We start from the raw sequence: 25,582 nt of genomic DNA on the forward strand, positions 1-25,582 counted from the left end.
AAAAAAAACAAACAAAAAAACTTATACCAATACAGTAGAATTTAATTATCCGCCAACCTAAATACTTTTAACATGCTAAAACAAAGTTTTTTTGTTTTTTTATTTTTCTAATTTCAAAATATGTTTCACCATTATTGTGATGTTTAATTTGCAGTATATTTACATTTAACTTTTATTATAAAAAGTTTGAGTTTATGATTTGTTTCTTGCAAAAAAAAATAAATAAATAAAAAATACCCTCCCTGAAAAAAACAGGTAAAACTAGCTGATAAAATATGTAAGCCTTCTGGGGAGCTAACCGCTTCAATATAATTCCAGAAACATATAGTGAGAAAACACGGAACATTTTATATATTGAATATACTATATTTATAATTTTTTTAGTGTAGGAAGTTAAAATATGGAGTTTTTTTTGGGGGGGGGGGGAATGTGTTAGCGAATTTTGAAAATTTCAGATGATAAAAGTTAAAAATCTAGCGATTTTCTGGACATTTCTTTCTCCTGACCTCACGGGTTTTTTTTTAAATGTCAGAAAAGGATATTTTATCTCACAGGCTTAATGTAAACATAATGTGTTTACAATATCGGTAAATTTTCAATGGGTTTAATCACATGATTATTGATAATGTAACCATGTGATTGACATTTGATTTAAATTAACCACACGTGGTTGCTTTGCTATCAAATATTCATCGAAAAATGGTAGGGACAGCCAATGAATGCCGACGCTCAAAGTGTATAAACATTTTGACCCTTCCCTTTACTTAAAAATTCACCAAAACTCAGGAAATTAACCAATTTTAATGAAAATTGCAGTATTTATCAAATAATGATCGCAGAATATAATGAACTAATTATTTTTACTTAACTCTTAGTGAAAATGTTTTATTTTGTTTAAACAAAAAATACCTTTACTACAGTTATGGTTTACAGTAGTAAATAAAAAACGCTAGAATTTATTTTTGCTTTTTTTTATATAAATAAAGCATCGTAATTTGTAACAATAAAACGTAATTTTTACAGGAACATTCCGAAAAAAGCCCCTAAAGTCCGTATTAATGAATTCGATATAACTCGAAGAAAAATAAATTTCTCACATACTATCAGGAAATTAAAGATTCAATTAGATCCCTATTTCAGTCACCTAAATTATTGAGTTTAGGAATTTATAGCCAAACCTAAATATTTTTTTTGCTTAAAAAAATAGCATTAATACAGTAAGTTATGTAAAATTTGCATAGAATGCACTGCTTTACGGTTGTTGTAAAAATGGAACGGAAATTTGAATTTCGTTCCCTTTTAAATTCGGTACATTTTTACATTACGTCCAACTCCTCGTTCACATTCGACACGTCAACTTTTATAGCTTTTCGGGTATGCTGGCAAGGTTAGGGGTGTCTATTCCGAAAGCCGTTCTAACATGGGTAGATTGGTAGGTGTGTCAGAAATTTCGTGAAAAATAGTGAATAATTCCACCCCGTCTTTCCAAGCTTATAACTCCTTCAAAAATGTAACTCAAGCCCTATTATTTTTTCAATTAAAGGATCAAGGACCAAGGTTTCATTAAAAAACAACAAAACAAAAAAAAAACAAAGGGTTTTAAACTTCGGACTTTACAGGTAAATTTCTAAAAACACTACTTTTTTTTTTTAAATTTGAATATATTATTTATTACCTTTTCTCTTCAATTTCTGATGTATAACACTTTGCTGAGTAAATTAATTATTTAGTTTTTAATAGACATTTCAAAATGGGAGGCGTAAATTATTCGACCCCCTGTGTGTCCAAGCTTATAACTACTCGAAAAATGTAATTACAGCCCTAATTTATTTTTCAATTAAAGGAGCAAGGACCAACGTTTCATTAAAAAAAAAGAAAAAACAACGCGGTTTAAAAAAAAACTTCGAACTTTACAGGTAAATGTCTAAAAACACTACTTTTTTGTTTTAAATTTGAATATATTATTTATTGACCTTTGCTCTTCAATTTGTGATATATAAAACTTTGGTGTGTAAATTAATTATTTACTTTTTAATAGACACTTGAAAATGGGGGGCGTGAATGTAAAAAAAAACGTTTGTCTAAAATATTATATTCGGTTTATTCGAAGTGCATGAAATTTAACATTGATCCTGAAAATATCGTAAAAATAGAATCAATAGAACAATTTTGATAGATTTTTAAAGTTTAAAAATTGAAAAATATTGAGTTCGTAAAATTCATTACTGTTTTTTTAAAAAAAAATATTTCTATTACTTTTAAAACAACTTTAATAGTTTATTTTGGAAGTATAATCCATAAAGAAAATAAACAACCCACTTTTAAAAGAGAAATTACGAGTTTTTTTATATTTTATTCGCGGTTTCGTGATAGGTGTGTCAAAAATTCCTACAAAAATTGTGATACATCTACTAGATTGGAGTGTTTATTCGTTGTAACCGTACCCGACAACCTATAAATGTCGACATTTCCAATGTGAATTGTAAGCTGGACTTATGTAACAAATAACAAAAAGATATACCAAACTGACTTTTTCGTTTAAAAATAGAATTATTTCCCTTTCGTTATTAACTTTTTAAAAAAATATATTTTGTGTTTCATATACATAAAGTATTATTGTTGAATGTTACTGTTTTGATTATATTCGTTTGGGGGGCACAATTAAAACAATTAAGAAAGATTAAAACGGAGTGAAATTTAAGTTTCGGTAGCAATGGGTGTGCTATTTTTGTTTAATATTTTGTTATGTTTTTTAATTATTTTTTCAAGGTTTTCATTACAGCTATAACTAAGTTTTATTGTATTTTTATTGAAAATTTTATGTAGTATGTGACTAATAGGGAAGTGCTTTTTAATTAAGTTTAATAATTTCATTCCTAGGTTTGTTTTAAGTTTCAGATTAAAAGGGGGATTGTACCACAGGATTTTTCTCTTACGGTTTCTATTTGTATTTGTGTTTGGGTGTGTTGGTTCTATGAACTCAATTTGGGTGTTTTTGTATCCACTATCCTGTTATAGAAATATTTATGTTTATTAAATGTTTCAAGATTGGAAGAATTGTCACTGATTCTTTTACTAATGGATTTGGGGATATGCCTAATGATAGATTTTGGGTGATTTGATAGGGGGTGTACATAAATTGGGTTTGAGTTTTCCTTCCTATATGGTTGGTAGATACCTTTCCTTAAATCAAAGTTCACATCCAAAAAATTTACAGTTTTAACATCTGATACAATATCCACTTTTAATTTAATTCTACGGAATTCATTTAAGATAATCTTTTTGGTTCTTTCACATTTAGGGCCGTTGGATTCCTTGATGATCATCAGTCCATCATCACGATACAAGCCTATATCCATGACATTGATGTCTTTGGTTAAGTTGTATAGTATGAAGGGACCTACTAAGTCTGTCATTTTAGCCGAATCCAAAGACCCCATGGAAATGTCAAACAGGTTATTTTGATCTTTTTTCAACCACTGATCATTTCCACTAATTAATGTAGTATTTCTACATGTCCGTATAATTTCAATTTCAGAATGACCTGTTTGACATTTCCATGGGGTCTTTGGATTCGGCTGAAATGAAAGGGCCGTTGGATTCCTTGATGATCATCAGTCCATCATCACGATACAAGCCTATATCCATGACATTTATGTCTTTGGTTAAGTTGTATAGTATGAATAGACCTACTAAGTCTGTCATTTTAGCCGAATCCAAAGACCCCATGGAAATGTCAAACAGGTCATTTTGATCTTTTTTCAACCACTGACCATCTCTACTAATCAATGTAGTATTTCTACATGTCCGTATAATTTCAATTTCAGTGTCTATCGAAGGGTGTAACTGCAGAATTAAATCAAAATGCCCTCTTAAAGGAAATTGTCAAATTACTTCTGTAGTGTACCAAGCAACTATTTCTACTAAGGAAAATCCTAACGAAAAAAAATATTACATAGGAATGACAAATCACAAATTTAAAGAAAGATTTACCGGTCACAAGTGCTCTTTTGAAAATAATGAGTACAAAAATAGAACTTCCTTGTCTAAATATTACAATGAACTAGTAGAACAAGGTTACTCCCCAATAGTAAATTGGAAAATTTTAAAGAAAGCTAAAACCTGTTCTTCTTTAAACTCACCTTGCTACCTATGTCTTTATGAGAAATTGTTTATACTTACGTTTAGAGAAAGAGATAAATTATTAAATAAGAAGCACGAAAATTCAATTAACTGCAAACATTATAAAAGCCATCTTTTAAGTAATTTAATTTAGATATAAAATTTGAATAAATTTAAAATTGTCACTGATTTCTATAATTTATTAAAATACTATTAATATACTTTCTCCACGCCTGATTTCATTCTTAACTTCCCCTATCTTATATACTTGTGTGTCTATGTGGATATGTAAGTGTCTATGTGTTTATTTTATGACCGTGTGTACTTACGTTTATATATATCTATGTTATTCTGCATACCCTCCTTTGTTGTGTACTCCCCTAATAATGTTTATTCAATCCATCTGTATGTTTTTATGTGTGTATGCATCTGTCTGTACTCTTGTCAAATAACTCTTATTCGTATGTATTTATATATATATGGTTTATGTGAATTATACATATTTATGTGTGCGTATTTATATGTGTGTGTGCGTTGTTGTATGTTAGTATATGACTGTGTGCATATATTTGTGTATTTTTTGTATGTATGTGTATACATAAAATTATATATATATATATGTATATATGTATGTCTGTTGGTTCTCTGTGGGTATATACATATGTATTTTATTATTTTTAATTTTGTTACTATCTACCTGTGTGTTGTTACTTTTGAATATTTTGTTGATTTAATTACTTCTTTTGCCTGAATATATTTATATATTCATATGTAAGTGTACTTGTTTCTATGTTTTTAGTAATACTGTCTTGAATGTGTTAATTTGTGATTTAATATGACTTTATATTTATATTTAACTAGCTTAAACTTTCAACTTAATAGTATAGAGTTACACCTTTAATTATATGCATGTATATATATATATATATATATATATATATATATATATATGCATGGTATTCTTTTTATGTACATAAATATTAGTAGATAATTCTTTATAATTATTAGTCCTTTTTAATTTCTTCAATCCCCTCTTATGGCAATATTTTTTATATTAAAAAGATAATAAAAATTAATTTTATCATGTTTTATTACTATTATTATTATTATTATTATTATTATTATTATTATTATTACTATTATTATTAATATTACTATTATTTTTATTATTACTATTATTATTATTAATAATTTTAATATTGTTTTATCATTATATTTTTTTATATATTTATTTAATAAAAACGCGAAAACTTTAAACTTATATCATTTAGTATAAAGGGCTTAATTAATTGTAGACGTATGTTTGAACTGCGTTGATATTACTCGTGGACGTATGTGAGATGATAAATATGTTGGTAGGTTACATTCGCTGTCACTTTTGATATGTACATTTCCAACGCTAAGATTGTATTTTCTGTTTGTTTTTGTAATAACGTGTCTCGTTACTGAAATGTATAATTGTTCATAAATTGGTTGACACGCAGATCTTTTTCTTTTTCTATATCCTCTCAACATTTTCCCTTCCTATTAATTCTTACTTTCTCTCCTTCTCTCTTTAACTATATTTCATCATTCTTTCTTTTCTCTTCTAGCCCTTGTTTTCTTGAAAGTAACCCTTTACATTTTTCTTCTTCTTCTTCATATTATATTTTCTTTTCTCTATTTTCTTTCTCTATTTATTTTCTTTCTCTATTTCTTTTTTCTCCTCTTAATCATTCTCTCTCCATTATAATTTTTTTTAACTTTATTTAGATTGCCCCTCCCTATTTACATCTTATAATTAAAATTCTGTGTTTTAAGTTTTTTAACTCCAACTTTTAAAGAGTTCCTACCTAAAATAAAAATCTATTATTCATTGAACATTTGAATAGTCAAGTCGCTGTCTGATGATATCTGTTGTTTGATTGAAACAAGTGGCTGTTTGTAGCAGCGGGATGTGAGCATGTTTATATACCAATAAACAAGTATATATATATTATATATATATTATATATATATATATTATATATATATATATATATATATATATAGTAATTTATAAATATATATATGGCGATTAAGCTACTCTGAATATTCTGCGTTTCATCCACTATAGGATTCGTCAGGCTTATGCGCCTAAGCCTGACGAATCCTATAGTGGATGAAACGCAGAATACTCAGTGTAGCTTAATCGCCATATATATTTTATAAATTACTAACTAGCTCTACCTACGTATTGAGCACTGTTGAAGTAAATACTTAAAGTTTACGCATAAATCTATACTTTCGTATATTAAATTTATGTGAGTAAATGAAGTAGTTATATATATATATATATATATATATAAATATATATATATATACATATATATATGTGGGGGTGTAATATTCATTTTTCTTGCTGTAGTAAGTTCCTTATCGGGTGTTTACCGCGAGATATTCTCTGGGGCAACGTCAAATGTCTTTTTAAATTTATTTATAAAGTTACATTTCAGATATGGCAAATTACCGATAGAATCTATTATAGAAGCCAATGAAGGGAAGATAAGTTTGCTTTCGAAACTGAAAAAGAAAGCCATTGAAATATTTGCCATCATGTCGACCGCCGGGTGAAGCTGCTGAAAAAAGACGATGTTTGTTATAAATTGCTGATAAAATATTTGACGAGATAAAATAAAAAGTAAAAAAAAAAAAAAAAATGGAAAAATCTGACTGACAGGTATATTTCTGTAATGAGGATTTTACTAACATCTTCATCACTCAAAAAGCCCTTGAGAAATAGGAAGATGTCGAAGAAGGAAACGGTAGGAACACAGTGTTTTTTTTATAGAGGCGCAGGAATTTACATTAACAACAACTATTCTTTTAATCGTAGATTTATCCACTATCGTTTATTTCGATTTCAGCTTAGTTTGGTAATTCATCATGACACAAAAGTAGCATTTGCAACTTGTGCAAATTTATTTTGAAAGTCATCTTGAAACATTTGCTGAACGAATACTTTCACGAAATTGACCTGTCAACCGGCCACCCCATTCGCGCGAGTTTACCCAATTACCTTTGGTGATCTGTAAGGTTTTATGTCTACATTGATAAACCAGACACAATCAACCACTTAAAAGACAACATTCGACGCGTTATTGCCAAAATACAGCCTAAATCAATACGTATATTAAACCCAATGCCCCTTGGTGATCTGTAAAGTTTTATGTCTACGATGATAAAACAGACACAATAGACCACTGTAAAGACAACATTCGACGCGTTATTGCCAAGATACAGCCTACCTCAATGCGTATATTTTGTGAAAATTGTATTCCTAGATTAGACTAGTCGTATAGAAGGGAGATGCGTTGGGCATATGCTGAAAGTGTATTCAAGTTGTACATTTCATTCATTAATCTTTGGAATGAACCACATATGTGTATAATAAAACTATTTTCCTGTGATTTATCTTAATTTAAAGTTTGCCACTTTTATACTAACTTAATCGTATATTTTTTCTGATGAATACTAGCATTCTCAAACGGCAGTTCGTTTATGTACTGACCGATTTATACGTTTCAGTGGCTGTCACTGGTTTAGCAACATCACGGTTCCGAAGAAAAATTTGTATATAAAATAGTTAACAGTATAATAGTTAGTTAATGAAGGGTTAGGCCGGAAGCACAATTTTCATTGTGAAAAACTGCCTTTTAGTTAATTTTAAAACAAGCAAAGCATACATGGTCCCCCTTGAGAGCACAGTGAACAAGGCATAAAAAATGCAGCGTAACCCCTGCCCCCAATTTAGCCCCCCTCCAATCCCCAGGGGACGTCAAATCGTGGTGTAAATGAACAAACGGTGCAGATTTAGGCCTTAACATATGTAAATTTGAGTTCTGCACCATGCACAAAAATAAATGACTAAATCCCTCATTGACCCCCCCATTAAGCCCCCAAATTCCCTAGGCCTATACATATTTAAATTTGATTTCAGCACCATGCAAAACTGCTAAATAGACGTACACGGAAATTTTGGAGAAATATGGTAAAATAGTCCACAAAAAATGGAGTGTTTTTATTAGCCCTAAAAAAGCCCCTGGTTCACACCCAAGGTTATCCCGAAGTATAAACAAAATTATATAGAAATCAATTAATTACAACTTTTAGAAAGTCTTATAAAAATCCAAGGCATCAATTTTTTTTAATAAGCGCAAAAGTGTAAATTTTAGCCATTTTAACCCGAAACGCACCCCTATGGGGGCATTCGGAGTTTTCCCGACAAATCCGTTCTGTTACTTTTTTACTCATATCATTTTTAATGTTTGTGCAAAATTTCAAAAAATTCCAAGTCGCAGTTATTCAGAAAAGTGTGGACAGACGAACGGACGAACGGACAAGGATGAATTTACAGGTCCACCTTCCATTTTGGAGGACCAAAAAGAAATGCTAATCGAAATTCCTGGTAAGATTTAATGAAACAAATCCGACCGAGTAAATTGGCTTCATAAATTATAACATTGATGTTTTACATGTCCACGCGATCTGTGCCCATCTATCTACCTACAAAATGATTTAAATTTAGCTAACACACGCGAAGTTTCTACAAAATCAACAGAATTGCACAAACAAGAGTTCAATATATTTATTTAATATTGTATATTTGAGTAGTGGCAGACATTTTGAACAGGTTAGGAATTGAAGAAATACAGACGACATCCATTTTTGTATAAATGAAAAAAATGGAGATTTACAAAAAATAAATGGAGTTTTTCTTTTTAAATTTAGTCAACATTTTTTTTATGTAAGAGTAAAACAATATTATATTCCGACGAGATTTTTATGCCTGAAAAATTAAACAATATATATATATATATATATATATATATATATATATATATATATATATATATATATATATATATAGAGAGAGAGAGAGAGAGAGAGAGAGAGAGAGAGTGGAAAAGAATCATTGAAAAAATAATGTAGTTCGTTCAAATAGTTTACCCCTGGGCTGTTGTTTTTGTTGCTTGCAACGCACAGTTAGAGACAAAAAAAAAAATCTAAAAATACGTTTTTTTTTTAAAAACGACAAAAAAATAATAAATGAATAAAAAATACACGAATCAGGAAATGTTTAGACATGTTCATTTTTATTCCAATTTGTTTAAACATAATATCAGTAACATTGTATTTTCTTCTGCATTCTTGGTATTGTGTTATGTGTAAAACAACAACACAAAAAGAAATATCTGTCCACGTCCGCACACGGTTAAAAATTACTTATTTTTTCGAAATGGCAAAACAGTGTCTAGAAAATTATATCTATTCATCCGGAGGACTTGCCATCTGTTTGCCTGAAAACGAAACTATGCTATGACTTGTATTAATATACTCGTCGAAGGATTCGCAGTAGAAAGCAGTAACAAAACAAAGGCGAGACATGCTGGTGGCTTATTAGTTTACGACATTGACTGACAACATCGTTCGAATCCAGTACTTTTAATAGAATCTCTTCCACATAGAGATTTGGTTTCCTCCCGTAAGTGCTCATTCTTTTTCTAGATAGAATTTTGATTAGAAAGATGAACTAATATCACCAAAAGATTCGTTGTAATTGAGCGAAATAAATGAATTATTTTAAATAGAATTTAGAACGTTACTTTTACTTACTTCGGTATCTTTCGTTGCCTCAATTATGAATTGAGTAAATCTAATTTATAAAACTCAGAAACCGTCTCCATTTTTTTCTCTTCGTCTCCATTTTTTTTCTGTTCGTTTCCATTTTTATTCTGTTCGTTTCCATTTTTTTTCTGTTCGTCTCCATTTTTATTCTGTTCGTTTCCATTTTTTTTCTGTTCGTTTCCATTTTTATTCTGTTCGTTTCCATTTTTTTTCTGTTCGTTTCCATTTTTATTCTGTTCGTCTCCATTTTTTTCTGTTCGTCTCCATTTTTTTTCTGTTCGTCTCCATTTTTATTCTGTTCGTCTCCATTTTTATTCTGTTCGTCTCCATTTTTTTTCTGTTCGTCTCAATTTTTATTCTGTTCGTCTCCATTTTTTTTCTGTTCGTCTCCATTTTTTTTCTGTTCGTCTCCATTTTTTTTCTGTTCGTCTCCATTTTTATTCTGTTCGTCTCCATTTTTATTCTGTTCGTCTCCATTTTTTTTCTGTTCGTCTCCATTTTTTTCTGTTCGTCTCCATTTTTTTCTGTTCGTCTCCATTTTTTTCTGTTCGTCTCCATTTTTATTCTGTTCGTCTCCATTTTTATTCTGTTCGTCTCCATTTTTTTCTGTTCGTCTCCATTTTTTTCTGTTCGTTTCCATTTTTTCTGTTCGTTTCCATTCCGGGCGAAGCTAACACGAAAGATATCGTCTCCGCGTTCTGGAAGCTGTGTGAAACGCGACTTTACAATAATGTACACAACATAACAAAGTCTTGCAGCCTTGATGAGAACTCGAAAAAAATGTTATGTTGAATATATAATCTATTGTTGTTTGGTTTCCTTCAGATGGAGATTAACTTAGATAATGAGAAGATATATATATATATATATAAAGAGAGAGAGAGAGAGAGAGAGAGAGAGAGAGAGAGATGTTATTAATTATGTGCCATACAGAATGAAAGTTAATGAACTGTTTCATATATGAAATATCCACAGAGATATGTACAACAAAAAAAGCACATTTCAATCATGAGACGATTCACTATGTATATCACAACGTTAAATAGATATCGTACATTATCACTATATATCCCAACGTTAACGAGATAAATTATATTATCACTATGCATATCACAACGTTAAAGAGATAACTTACATTATCACTATGTATATCACAACGTTAAAGAGATAACTTACATTATCACTATGTATATCACAACGTTAAAGAGATAACTTACATTATCATTATGTATATCACAACGTTAAAGAGATAACTTACATTATCACTATGTATATCACAACGTTAAAGAGATAACTTACATTATCACTATGTATATCACAACGTTAAAGAGATAACTTTCATTATCACTATGCATATCACAACGTTAAAGAGATAACTTACATTATCACTATGTATATCACAACGTTAAAGAGATAACTTGCATTATCACTATGCATATCACAACGTTAAAGAGATATCTGTTAACTAGAAACCACAATACAACATTGTTTATGCTGAATATAGAGATTTAAAAAAAAAATAGCGATAAAAACTGAAACCAAACAAAAAGTGAATATAAAGAAAAGCAAAAAAAGTGAATACTCACATCCCAGCAACATAGCAAATATGGAAAATATCTTCTCAGCATTGGTGTTGGGCGCAACATTTCCAAAGCCGATGCTGGTGAGACTGGTGAAGGTAAAGTAGAGTGCTGTAAGGTATTTGGTCCGAATGCTGGGGCCACTAGTGGTGTCGTTCGGCAAATACGGTTCGTTAAGCGTTTGCGCCAGATTGTCCAACCAGCCCACTTTGGCCTTGAGGTGAGGCCGCTCCATGTTCGCGATGGCGTAAAAGATGCAGGCCAGCCAGTGGCCGATCAATGTGAAGGACACCATGAGCAGTAGGAGGACGGCGGCGCCGTACTCCGCGAATTGCTCGATTCTCCGTAATACTCGGAGAAGGCGAAGGAGACGGGCGGTTTTAAGGACCCCAGTGATTGTCATAGTCTGGAAAAGAGAGAAAGATAGAAACGAGATAAACACATGGAAAATTTAAATTTTAAAATGTTTGCGATATCAGAAAACATATTAAACAAGCGAAAAGCATTTAATAACATTGTACAATTCGTATTGTTTGTATTTATTAGATTACTGTTCTCACCTGGGGTGTTATTTGTACAACGTTTCGGTTGATGTGTACCTCAGACCTTCTTTAAGAGTATAATGTCGAACTCGGTAATCTTTTTTCTTAAACTCGGAAATTTCCATGCCGAACTCGGGAATCTTCATGAATTTTTGAGCAGAACACATTTATTTAATCCACGAGGTAGTACGCTTTCGTTCTGTTAGCCATCACTGGGTGAAAGTCCTAAGTAATTTGCAATTGTATTTGTATCGCTTGCACTGAGAATTGAACATTGCATCTCCAGGAATGAACTGCGCTACGGATCTTTGTGTACAGTAGTCTGAAGAATCCCAATAATGACTTTCGCTCCAACCCCTTTCATCTCCTCAATTGTCTCATAACGAGAGGGTCTAAGGTTTTATTCGGGTTACGAGGAGCAAGGTCTGGACTATAGGGAGGGTGAGGAACTGTCTTGATGCCTATCTTGGTCAAATAGTCTGTGATCTTCTCTGAGAAACTTTGGAACAAACGTCGTGTATGCCTTTCGCAGCATCAGTTCCTACACTAACATCAAACTGTGCACTTATTACCTCTAACGACACACGACGGTTCTTATCGATTAAATATTTTATTCGACCAATCAACTATGGTATTCTGTCATTCATACTTATCCCACACCGCTAATCATCCCTCACAGATTTCATAGTTTACTTGAATCTTTTATGCCACTCAAAAACTGATGCCCGATTCATGCAATATGCCCCCCCCCAAAAGCAGTTTGAAGCATTTTATACATCTTGGTGGCATTTTTGTTTCAAGTTTAACCCAAAAGATCATTGCATATAGTTTATCTAAAGCGTCCTTACGTCCAGATTGCATTTTTGAAATTCACCAACTACGACAACTACGCTTTAGTAGGGTGTATTCCAATCCATGTTTGACTAAATGACCAAGCCAGAACACATACGCATACTGACGACTCACGTACCGAATTAATGTAGCGTCAGCATTTATACCGTCCGAGTGAACGTGACATCACGTGATGAAATGCATATGAATCAAGATGGAAAGGAAGAGAAATGAAACTTCTCAAGCATACAAGACTTCTCCTACGCATTCGAAAGCGAACCGACCGACCCGTAGGCCGTAGAGGGAATAACCGCAACGCAACATATTACTGAAGCTGAAAACAAAATACTACTATCTGACCAGGAAAGGGAAAGAAAGAGAGAGCATATTGTGTCGTGATGTAGATACATGTCAGCGATTTGCATATGAAACTGAACGAAATAGGTAACTTTTTCTTTCATCTAAAAAGTTCGCGTCAAAGTTCGCTTTTCTTCTCGACTCTTTTGGTTCATTTTAAAAGTAAGAACAACGCCACATGACAATTGTACTCTGACTGGTGAGTAACGCCATATGTCATCCGATTACCATATCTTTGTAATTATTATTCTTGTTATGGTTATTATTATTAGTAGTAGTAGTAGTAGTAGACGTAGTAGTAGTTGTTGTTGCTGTTGTTATTGCAGTTGGAGTAATGTTATATATATATATATATATATATATATATATAAGCGAAAATGTGTGTTTGTGTGTGTCTGTGTATTTTTGTGTATGTCCGCCAAAGGCTTTTTTCTTTGCACCGGGCTTCTCGGTCGGCTTCCTCCTTCTTAAAACTTTTTATATGCTGTCCTAAATCATAATATCTACGACTTAAGAACGGGAGTCACGGAGATATTTATTTTGCCCGACTTTTACGCGCAATTTTCGAGATATTTTTCGATCTCCAGGAATTATGGGGCGGGGGAAATAGAAACTGGCTTGCGGCGTAAAACTAGGTAAAACATCACGCGATTTAACTTTCTCGCACCTGTCAATTTTACTTTATAAACGTCAACTTAAGACCCATATCACTTCCTCTCCCTTCGTGGCCGAGATGGCTAGGTCTCGTTTTTTTTTCCATTTCGTTTCCACCTTCACGCCAAGGTTTCAGGGTTCAAGCCTACCTTCCTACTAAAACCTTTTTTTTTCTTTTACACCTCCAAACACCCGGCCAACGTTTTTTTTTTAAAACAGGGTTGTTTTGATCCGCCCCCCACACACATAACTTCAAACACCGGGTATCCCCCGCTAGTTGTGTTAGAAAATACAATTTACGCTGGACTAGCGAGTATCTACGTGGTTATAAATATGTAACCCGTTAGGCCATGCATTGAGCCCGGGTTTAATTGTTAGTAAACAGTGAGTTTTCAAAGCCAGTTAAAGACTAAAATTAATCGATATGACGTCTAATAAATATGATTATGTTCCTTTCTTTTCCTCTGTCGGTTTTCTTTCCCTGCAGTAAAGTAGTTTAAATACTTTATGTGATATTTCCGTTTTTTATAATGGATTATTCTAATGTTTTGTTTTAATAACGATTTTTAATGTCTTTTCTTTATAATAAACAGAGAGAAGTAAGAGATTGTTGTTTCCGACTGACAATTCCCGCGGGGTGACCTCCCCTGAATGATATCACTTCCTACTTTACAATAAATGGAGTCGCCATCTTGATCGTAATCTATACATACATGCCCCCTTTTTTACATGGTAACTACCACTTATCAAGGCCCGGAGACCACTCAGGGATAAGGGTTAAATCAGCAGGAAAGTGTGACTATCACTCTCGCTTCATCAATCTGTTTCTGTTGTGTAAACTTCACGAACAACATTTGGGCAGGAGCTGCCTAAAACAGCCTATCCTGTCTTGACAGAGTACAAAATAGACTTCGTGGCTTAGTGGGGGTGCCCTTTTCTCTTCCCTGCAACCTCTCTCCCACAGAAGGGGCATTGAAAGCCTGTTTTTGTTTTATCGTTATTTCCATGGCAAGTTCTTGTCTGAGCTCCAATCTCTGGTCCCCCCCCTCCGCCAATCTTTCACGAAAAACACCAGTCTAGCTGAATCCACTGTCAATAATTTTCCTCACTCTTTATCTGTGCCTAAATCAAAGCGTAAATTCCACATTTCCGAACCTTGACAAGCCTCAACTTTTTCTTGTGGAGATATCTTAGAGAAATAGTCTACGTAAAAACACCCCAATCCTTGTAAGAATTAAAGGGATACATCAGGAACGAAATAAAGGAGTTAAATCGCAATCCAGGGATTCTTCAATCTGTCATGAATGTTTTGGAAAGAGCGCAAATATGCGAAACTGAAAATGGGCAACATTTAAAAGACAATATTTGTTTTCATAAAACACGATTGTTTAAATTTTGTCTTTTTAAAAATGAGAAAAACACTCGTCTATCCAGAACCACTATCGACAATTTCCCACACTCTTTATCTGTGCCTAAACCTAAATGTAGATTCCATGAACAGGTCTTCTTTCTTAGAACTGCTCGCCTGTGGAACTCTATTCCGTTTGCCTGCTTTCCAGCTGACTACAATCTGATTGTCTTCAAGTCCAACGTTCTTATTGAACCGTCCCCCTAAGTAATCCGAGCTACAAAATTCCCACTAATGTTTACTACGATAAAATTACAATGACGAATTCATACCCCTTAACCCTTATCCTCGAGTGGCCCCTGGGCCTTGATAAGTGGTGACCCCATCTAAAAAAATAATAAAAAATTCCTAATGCCTTAGTCAGATGGTGTTAAAATTACGGACAAATATCATCAGAATTGAATAATCGATTTAAGTTCTTAACCCTTCAGTTGCTTTTTAGAAATCCTGTATTAGTTTGGAAGTCAGTCTCTTATAAGCCGTCAAATGTCTGCTATCATGTACCACGGACGTAAAACCGATAATGATGATGATGATGATGATGATGATGATGATGATGATGATCTGAAAGGATCAGAACGGATCACATACAGTTAAGACGGGCGTGGGGGAAACAAACTGCCCGTATTTTTTTTCTCCACACATGATGGATCATTGGGTAAGGCAATAATGAAAGTCTAGCTCGAAAGGATCACTGCTTTTCGCTTATCTGAAAATACGATAGAAGTGGTAGAGGTGTAAAAGGAGGGAAACTGGGTGGCTTTATCGCTTGTAAAAATAAATATTGTCTTCCATCGATAACAATAAAGCTGATCGATATTTTAGATTGGGCGAAAGAAATCTGCTTGGCCGGTTCTTATCTTGGTTGGCGCCATCAGAAGGCATTCATTTATTTTTGGGCATGAATGATCAGAAGAGATGAAGATGATAAGGAACAGCAGTACATGCAAGACATATCTATCGATCTATCGATATAAGAATGGGGACTGCTAAATTGGAGCAGAAAAAAACATACAGGGGAGAGCTAAATCAGAGAAATGAAAGTGTTTATAGTAAGGAATCAGTGAGAATGTTAAACAAAAAGAAACAAGATTCCTAAAACAGTGTTTTTGAAAATAATGGAAATAGTCCATGAATTGGATATTGAGAGGTGACATTCGTTGGGTTGCGTACACGCAGGTAGATTTCATATGAGAAATGCGGGACCTTCCGACATTGTCTATGCATATTGGAATGCAGAATTTGACCCAGAAATGTGTGAGAGTATATCTGTCAAAAGATCAAAACAATATAGAAGCAATTGGACATATTAAACATTCAAATGGCAAAAGAATGTTTATATAAATCAGCACAAACAGAAAGTGGGATAGTTGGCCAGAGAGAGAGAGATAGAGAGAGAGATAGAGAGAGAGAAAGAGAGAGAGAAAGAGAGAGAGAAAGAACGAGAGAAAGACAGAGAAAGAGAGAGAGAGAGAGAGAGAGAGAGAGAAATAGTCACGACTTTAAATCCAAAGCTGATTGTCAGTGTGCAAGACAGACAATATTTTTTGTAAAATAGATCACCCGTGTTGTGTTTTACTCGCTGTGGTTGTGTACAAATAAATGGTGGGCCAGCGACAAAAGCAGATTATATAATTACATAGACTAGAAGCGCCTTTTGAAAAAACGGGCCCCAGCGAATACATAACACGTTTAGTAGATCCCGTTTCTCTAATGCTGTTCCTACCGGTACATACTAATAAATTTTTTTCCTACTGATATATGCTTATAGAATTTACCTACTGATTATTACTTATATATATATATATATATATATATATATATATATATATATATATATATATATATATAATTTCTGAAGTAGGTGTTCTTAAGCCGCTTTTTAAAAATTTTATTTGTATAACACTGCCTCTTCTTTTCTGATAAGAATCATTTAGCCTCAAAAGGGCATGACCTAAAGATTTTTTTCTTATTTTTTCTCCTTTTAATTAATTGCTTATTGATAAAATAAAAATTTAAATTTTTATTTAACTTTTACCTTTCAGAAATGTTAATTTCAACAAAATTCTCGCCGGGAGTCACGCCTGCCAAAGAGTATATTTCTTGCTAATGGAGCCGGAGATGGTTTCCTGAGCAGTTTGTTTCGAATCCCTCGACCGAGGGTGGTCTTGCTCCCTGTACTGATGATTCCCGAAAAAATGAAACACTAGTATCTCTAGGTTTTAAAAATATTTATATATATATATATATATATGTAATCGACATACAGTCCTGTTTCGTTGTATCACAACTCATCAGTGCCGCTAAACTAGCACCTCTCCGAAACCGAAGATTGAATTCAGAACCATCGTGCTGACAGTCAGTAATTCTACGATCCACTCACGGGAGCGGCGCTCGTAAATAAGCTCGCCAAATGTCTATTTAAACAGACATCCGTCCACTACTTTTACAGTGCTCTAACCGATTTGTTTATAAACAAAGAGCGAGCGTTGTATTTTTCAGCCAAGTAAGTAGCGGGTAAGATTACTTACGACAGTGCTCTACCCAAAGAGGGGGGGGGCTTAGAATATATATATATATATATATATATATATATATATATATATATATATATTTCTGTGGAAATATATATATATATATATATATATATATATTTCTGTGGAAATATACTTTATTTCCTTATAATAACTACGAATTCTTATTTAAGAAGCTCAATGTAATTACAGAGCAATATAGTTGATAAATGACAAAAGTCTATATTCCAAAGTTCATGATGTTGACCATCTTATAATTTATTCCTTTAATTCAGTTGACGTTTACAATTTTTGACAGTATCTGTTTCGTAACAAAAAATCAATCATTTAATGATTATATCGATTAGTGAATCTATTTTGCCTTTCATTCATGATGTATTTACATCTTCTCTTCCAATTTTCGGATTTTAATCATGTCAAGACGCACTTTGTTTTCTTTTTGATGGATTGATTGTTGCTATTTCTTCTATATTTTATTGGGAAACTCTCTCTCTCTCTCTATATATATATATATATATATATATATATATATATATATATATATATATATAGTTTAGTAGAAATGGTAATTAATAAAAACTGAAGAAAGTTCTCAATACTGTTGTGGAGCAAATATGCGTTTTATTTTTTATTACCGTATCTTTCTGTTAAGTTACATTATTGTTTCAGCTACCCGGCCGTTTTTTTTTTGGCCATCTGTAGCTTCCTCAGACTTTTACAGAAAATAATGCAACTTAACAGAAAGATACGGTAATAAAAAATAAAACGTATATATATATATATATATATATATATATATATATATATTAGCGTGTCCACGTGTGTTTGTTTGTGTGTGGGCATGTATGTAAGTTCTGTAGATCTCAGTTAATGAAAGCGCGCTTTACTACATATTCACTCACGCAATGTGTATGTTCAAATATTACTTGGTTTTGGGATTGAGTTACCTTTTTTTTAAATTCCATTGTAATTTTTCTAGTTATCCGTCTGTTGCAATTTAACCATCCAATCATAAAATCTTAATACGTTTCTCTCTATTATTCTAAACCTACTCTCTGGATTCAAAATATACGTACATCCGTATCGCAGCTAATGGTTTTATATCCAGACAAGTGCGTTTTAAATTTGTGTAAACAAGTGCCCTGGTATGACGTGCTTTCTTTTAATTATCTGTCACGTAAGTTGATAGGAACATGCGTATAAAATGTCCGACTGCTTCCAGCAAGAAGAAAAGGTAAAGCCTTGCGTGTGATACGCGGTGTCTTGTATAAGTTTCTAGATTGTTTTTTTTTTGTACAAGCATTTACAATTGTCGTAAACTCTTGAAAATCGAATATGGTATTGCGATATATTTTATGAGATAACTGGCTAATTTTTATGATTTCAGGTTAAAATGAACAGCTACAGTAGGACTTGGAATACACCCTACTAAAGCCATATTTTCACAACCGGTGAATTTAAAAAATTCAATCTGGATGTGAGGACACTTTAAATGAACGATATGCAACAAAAGTCTATGTTAAACTTGGCAAAAAATGCCACAGAGACGTATGGAATGCTTCAGACTGTTTTGAACCATCTTGCATAAATCGAGAATCAACTTTTTAGTTTCATAAGAGATTCAAGCAAGGCAGGGAGTCTGTGAGGGATAATGAGAGGCGCGAAAGAAGCAAGAAACTCAGAACATCAAAGTTGATTGGCCAAATAAATAATTTCATGGATAAGGACCGCTGTGTATGTGCCCTGGTATGGTGTGCTTTCGTTTAATTGTCTGCCCGCTTCCAGCGTAAACAAAAGGTAAACTTTGCATGTAATATCTCTGAGCTAGAAAAGGTACCAGACATGCTTCGTAATCTAGTGAGCGATATCTTTGTTTATTTTCTGCTAACGCTTTCTCACAGGAGTTTTACGTTGCGAATGTATCTCTGCTTTATCGTTATTCTTATTACATGTGCTCGACTAAGCTTCAATCTATGGTTCTCTCCCATGTCAAAAAAAAAAAAAATGCTTCATCAGCTGATGTCATCGGCTGATGCCGGCGTGCGGTTCAAACAAGTGAATGTTTGTCGAACCTGCATCACATTTGAGATGAAGATTATGAAGTAAGACCACGTCGGAATTTTTTAGATGGGGAGAGATAATTTGTATGACTAGACTTACTCGGACTACAATTCCTGTCTCGCATGTAAGTAGCAGCGGGACCCAACTTTACCCGGGATTGAATGATGATCAACAAATATTTTCCACTCTTATATTTTATTGGTAGTTAAATCAGTGTAATCGCCTATTTTTCAATAAAATTGATTGATTGTCTCTCTAGTAAGGCGTCCACCGCGGTGCACAAGGAGGAAGCTTCATATGGCTTCCCGTTGTGACTTACTCTACAATACAGTGTAGTCTATATTGTACTTTCTTTCATTATTGTATTATTTCTTTTTTTTCATCTATATTTAATCTCTTTCTTTCTTTTTTCCCATCATTTTTATTCCTTTCTTTCTTTCTTTCTTCATTCTCGTCATTCTTCATTCTTTTATTCTCTTCTTTTTTCTTTCTGTCTTTATGATTTTTTTGCTTTTGTGTTCCTCCTTTTTCTTTCATTATTATCTTCTTTCTTGTTTCTTTCTTTCCATCTGTCTTTATTCTCTTTCTTTCTTTATTTCTATCTTTCTTTATTCTTTTTTTCCTTTTCTTTTTATCCTCTTCGTTCTTTCTATCTATCGTTCTGTATAATCTTTTATCTTTCCTTTTTTCGTTCTTCCTTTATTCTCTTCTTTCTTTCTTTCTTTCTTTCTATCTATCTCTATTTTTCTTTTTTCTTTTTGCTCGTTATTTCATCATTATTATCTTCTTTCTTTTTTCTTTTTTTCTGTTTTTATTTACTATTTGTTGACGTGTAGGCATACAAAAGGTATTTGGAAATAAGCGATAACGTTTGTTCCAAAAGTGCATATATTCGACAGATCCTTTGGTTTTCTTCATATGTATGTATGTATGTATGTATGTATGTATGTATGTATGTATGTATGTATGAATATATGTATGTATGTATGTATGTATGTATGTATGAATATATGTATGTATGTATGTATGAAGATATGTATATATGAATATATGTATGTATGTATGGATGTACGTATGTATGTATGGTTGTATGTATGTATCAATGTACGACCGATCATTCGATTTTCTTCATATGTATGTATGGATGTATGTATGTATGTATGTATGTATATCCCTATGTAATCTTTCGACCCGTAATTTCTTTAAAACATTGAAGTTGTTGTTTTAATCGTAATTAGTCTATGCAGAATTCTTTTTCCTAAACGGGTTCTCTTATAAAAAAACAACAACGTTTAGAAACTCCATGGAATAAAGAAATTAATTAATTATTGTCTTCCTTGTGGACAAATAAATCTCGTGAATAATGATTTGTATATTTTCAACTCCTTATCAAGGCAGGACAAGTCTTTCTAGCAGCTCCTGCCCAGATGTGGCAACAGTAAACCATCCTTGGACGTACCTGGCTCTTATATCTATATAAGCTCCAAAGCAATTTTGTTGGGCATTGCATTGTTCCGATCAGTCTCCTCTTCAAGAATCGATCGTATTCTTTTTACTCCTCCATATATATCTTCTATAATATAAAGCTGAACGTCTGTGTGTGTGGCTAGTCACGAATAGGCTCCTATATGTTTGACTATTATAGAAAACTGATCACATATAATGATAGAAGATGTATCGAGACACAGGAATGGGTATGTTTGATCTGGCATAATGATGCTTCATTAAAATTGTGGGGTATGCGTACGCGCCTGGTTCACAAAGTATAGAAATAAAAACATTAAAAATTAAAAAAAAACGTTTACAAGTGTTTTTGATATAGATGTACATGATAATACTTTGATAAGTACGTTTTAACTTAAATAGGGATATTATAATTTAATTGTGGGGTCTGCGTTCGCGCCTGGCCTCCATAGAATAGAAATAGGCACACACTTTAATAAAGACTTTTCATATCTATCTGCGTAAGTATGCTTATGTTTCAGTTTGAAGAAATATGGTATAATAAAATTATGAGGTGTTCGTTCGCGACTGACCTCCATAGAATGGAAATATGTTACAAAGTTTAACAAGGTTTTTTAATATAGATCCACAGAATATTGTGATAAGTGTTTCAGTGTGAACAAGTATGGTATAATAAATTATGGGGTATGTCTATTTTATTTTTACTTTCATCATATTTTGCTTTGGTTTTGATACCCCCAAATTCGAAGCTATCTCTTTACAACCCTTCCTTTTCATAACCTGTCATACTTTCATAAATCAGAGTCCTTTTTCTGTAGGCTGTTTTTGGACCCAGTAAACGATGGGTACTTTTGCTAGTATATATATGTATATATACATATATATATGTATATATATATATATATATATGTATGTATGCCCCCCCCTCTTTGGGTAGATCACTGTCGTAAATAATCTCAAACGCTACTTAATTGGCTGAAAATGCGAAGCTCGTTGTTTGTTTGTTTACGAACAGGCGATTTGAGCATTATAAAAGTGGTGGCGGATGTCTATTTAAATAGACATTCCGACGAGTTATTTACGGGCGTAAATTCCATGGTCGAGTGGGAGAACTGCCGACTGTCAACACGACGGTTCTAGGTTCAATCCTTGACTTGGGAAAGATGCTAGTCTAGCGGCACTGATGAGTTGTGATACAACGAAACAGGACTGTATGTCGAGAACTACAAATATGTATATATATATATATACATATATATACATATACACAGTGTGACCCATAAAAAACGGGCCCAACTCTAATTAGATTCCGGTTTTTTATGTTTTGTCTGAATGCATAGAAACTTTGGTCATAACTAGTTTATTATATTCAAAACATTACATAAAAACACTAGGGGTTTTGGCCTTTTTTCTCCGTTGACTGTAAAATGCTTAAAAAAAAAAAAAAAAAACAATTGAATTTCCTCTGTTTTTTGGGGTCAGCCTTTATGTATATGTATATATATATATATATATATATATATATACATTTATATATATATATATATATGTGTATGTATATATATATATGTGTAGATGTGTGTATGTATATATATATATATATATATATTATTTATATAAGTGAAATTGTTTATGTGGCTGTGTGTGAACATTTCCCTGCCAAATTACTCTACCAATTTTCAGTCTGGAAATTTGACATAAGGACTATTGAGATTTGGGGAAACATTTTTAATCAGTTTTCAGCTGTCAATGAGTCAAAGTTCAACGAGTTGACCTTTGAAAATTCTAAGAAACTCCTCTGTAATTTTGGGTCGAAAATTTGAAATTTTAGATGTGAGTTCCTTTGACATGAATTAAGCTTTTTAATTGGATTTCAGCCCGAAACAATAAATGTTAAGAGGGCCAAGTTTTGGTCTAAACATTTGAAATTATATATGAAGTGTATACAAACAAAGACAAGCTTTTTCATCGGTTTTTAGCCGAAAATTTTGCTTCTAAGTGTTCAAAGTTTTAAAGATTTGACCTTCGCAGTTTCTAGCAAACTATTCAGCAAATTTGAAGTATAAACATTTTAAATTTTATATAAAGGGTATTCAGACATGCAGCAAGCATTTTAACCAGTTTTGGGGGGAAAATTTTGGCTGCGAACAGGCAAGAATTGATGGAATTGACCTTTGCAGTTTTTACCAAACTGCTCCGCAAATTTTTGGTTTAAACACTTGAAATTTTGAATGTAGGTTACCGGGACACGTGTAAACTTTTTAATATATATATATATATATATATATATATATATATATATATATATATATACTAGCATGGGTACCTGGCGTTGCCTGGGTTGACGTAGAGTTCCATTTGTAACACACCTGCTATACTAATCATTTTCATCATGGGCAACGTGGATACCCCCACAACAATTCCAAAAATAAAAGAACGGACAAAACATGACAATGTAATCGACCCCAAAAAGATGTATGTAATACCAGATATTTCGGCAGAAAGGATACAAAGAGAAAAAAACTATTCTCCGAATATTGAGCACTGGAAAGAAAACCCCCACCCCCAAATAAATAATTAAAAATAAATCATTACAAGTTTTCTTTCAATAAAAATAGCAGCGAATGCCCGTGCCATCGCAAAAAAAAAACTATCCAAGTAGGCAGAACCCCTAAAAAAATTGAAGATCTACCAAAAATTAATTCCAAAAGTAATTAAATGAAAATTTTCGTCATTGAAATGCCCACCCCCAATATAATTTCTCATATTTTGGAATTCGTTTTGTTTATGAAATTGTTAGTTGAAAGTACATGAAAATTAATTAAATTTATCGGTATTTTATGTTTAAATGTAATTCCCCTCCCCCCAAAAATGAATTTGTCATGTTTTGTCTCCTACCCCTCGATCGCCAAACTAAAAAAATGCTAGATGTCTCGTTGAACACTTGGTGGCCAAAAAGTGGGTGCTTATTTTACGTCAAATTAATATGGAAAAATGATCCGCCACTCTAAAATGTTAATTTACTTCTTTTCAAAATTGATTTCATATTTCTGAAGGCTATTTAAAAGTAGATCTGTATTTTTATAGGTGAATGACACCCTAAAAAAATTAGCGAATTTCGTATTGCCTTTTATAGAATGATAAAAACAAACAAATGAAATCTTTTCTTGAGAAGAACAATAAAAGCCAAACATTTTTCTATCCACTTGGAATTATTTTTTCTAGAATAATTACGCAAATTATGTTATTTGGTGATAGTTTTTTTTTTGTTTATGTTCCGAAGAGGCAAATAACTCAAAAACAAAGATTTTTAAAAAATCGATGTTGGAATAATAATATCCAAATAAATTTAATTAAATATGTTATCAATATAATTATTGTTTCAAATTTATTAAATAACGATTTTAAAAAGAACCCTTATGACAATTTTCTCGCTAGGGGCATTAACTAAGATTCCGCTATTTAATAAAATCGATTTTTTTAATATAATATGCAAATGAGATGATCTCTTTATTCTATCTAGTTTGCAAGAATCATACTATATATAGAAACAAATGAGAGAGTGAAGTAAGGAAGCTTTTGTATATGTTATTCAAATTGTGAACAAACAAACAGACAGGAATACGATTTAATGTATATATATACCTATGCATATATATATATATATATATATATATATATATATAACTAGCTGTACCCTGCCACGCGTTGCTGTGGCTTAATTTCGTGTAATGGAAAATTCTAATAAAAAGAGGAAATGCATGTTTCTTATATTCTTAGTACAGCAATCCACTCCAAAAGTAAAAAAAAAAGGCGAAAATAAAAAATGTATGGTACTATTGCAGAATTGGATCTGGATCTTCGGGAATTACCATCAACCATGGCTTGGGCTCGACCAACATTCAGTGGATTAAGCCGAAAGTCGCTAAACCATTGAAACGCTAAATAGTTTTCTTTTTTATTGTATTAAAAAATGTGAGTTTTTAATTAATATTTGGGCAAGGGGGGTGTTACTATACATGGATTCGAAAAAGTTGTTCAAAAACGAATAAATGAAAGCAAAGGTAAGGTAAATTACGTTTCTATCTAACTGGATAATTTTTTAGTATTTTTATTTAATGTAAAATGTTTAATCGACTCAAAAACGCAGGGTTTATCTATGTATTTGAAAAAGACGATTGGTCGCGGACTCTGTTGAATACGTTAAGTTTGGGAAAATCAGTTAAAAACTATACAAAACAATGCCAGACACCTATTGGTTATATGTTATTGTGACATAGGCTGACATATTCGGTGGGTTTCTGATAGTATTTTGTATAGTTTTTTAGTTTTAAATCATTTTCTCAAACTTAACATCATCAACAGTGTCCATCACCGTTTGTA

The 25,582-nt window shown here is 32.4% G+C and overlaps 1 protein-coding gene across 9 annotated transcripts in view; it reads right to left on the reverse strand.

Moving 5' to 3' along the window:
* The window catches only part of LOC145261213 (voltage-gated inwardly rectifying potassium channel KCNH7-like), a 1,042,998-nt gene that overhangs the window by 540,758 nt on the left and 476,658 nt on the right, over positions 1-25,582 (reverse strand). For all 9 annotated transcript variants that reach the window (XM_080119561.1, XM_080119557.1, XM_080119564.1 and 6 more), the window contains one exon: positions 11,355-11,754. In XM_080119561.1, coding sequence (XP_079975687.1) covers positions 11,355-11,754 — 400 coding nt within the window. The remainder of the gene's footprint in view (positions 1-11,354; positions 11,755-25,582) is intronic.

Source organism: Euprymna scolopes, chromosome 37 (assembly GCF_053919585.1).
Source record: "Euprymna scolopes isolate OS-2025 chromosome 37, ASM5391958v1, whole genome shotgun sequence".
Classification (NCBI taxonomy): domain Eukaryota; kingdom Metazoa; phylum Mollusca; class Cephalopoda; order Sepiida; family Sepiolidae; genus Euprymna; species Euprymna scolopes.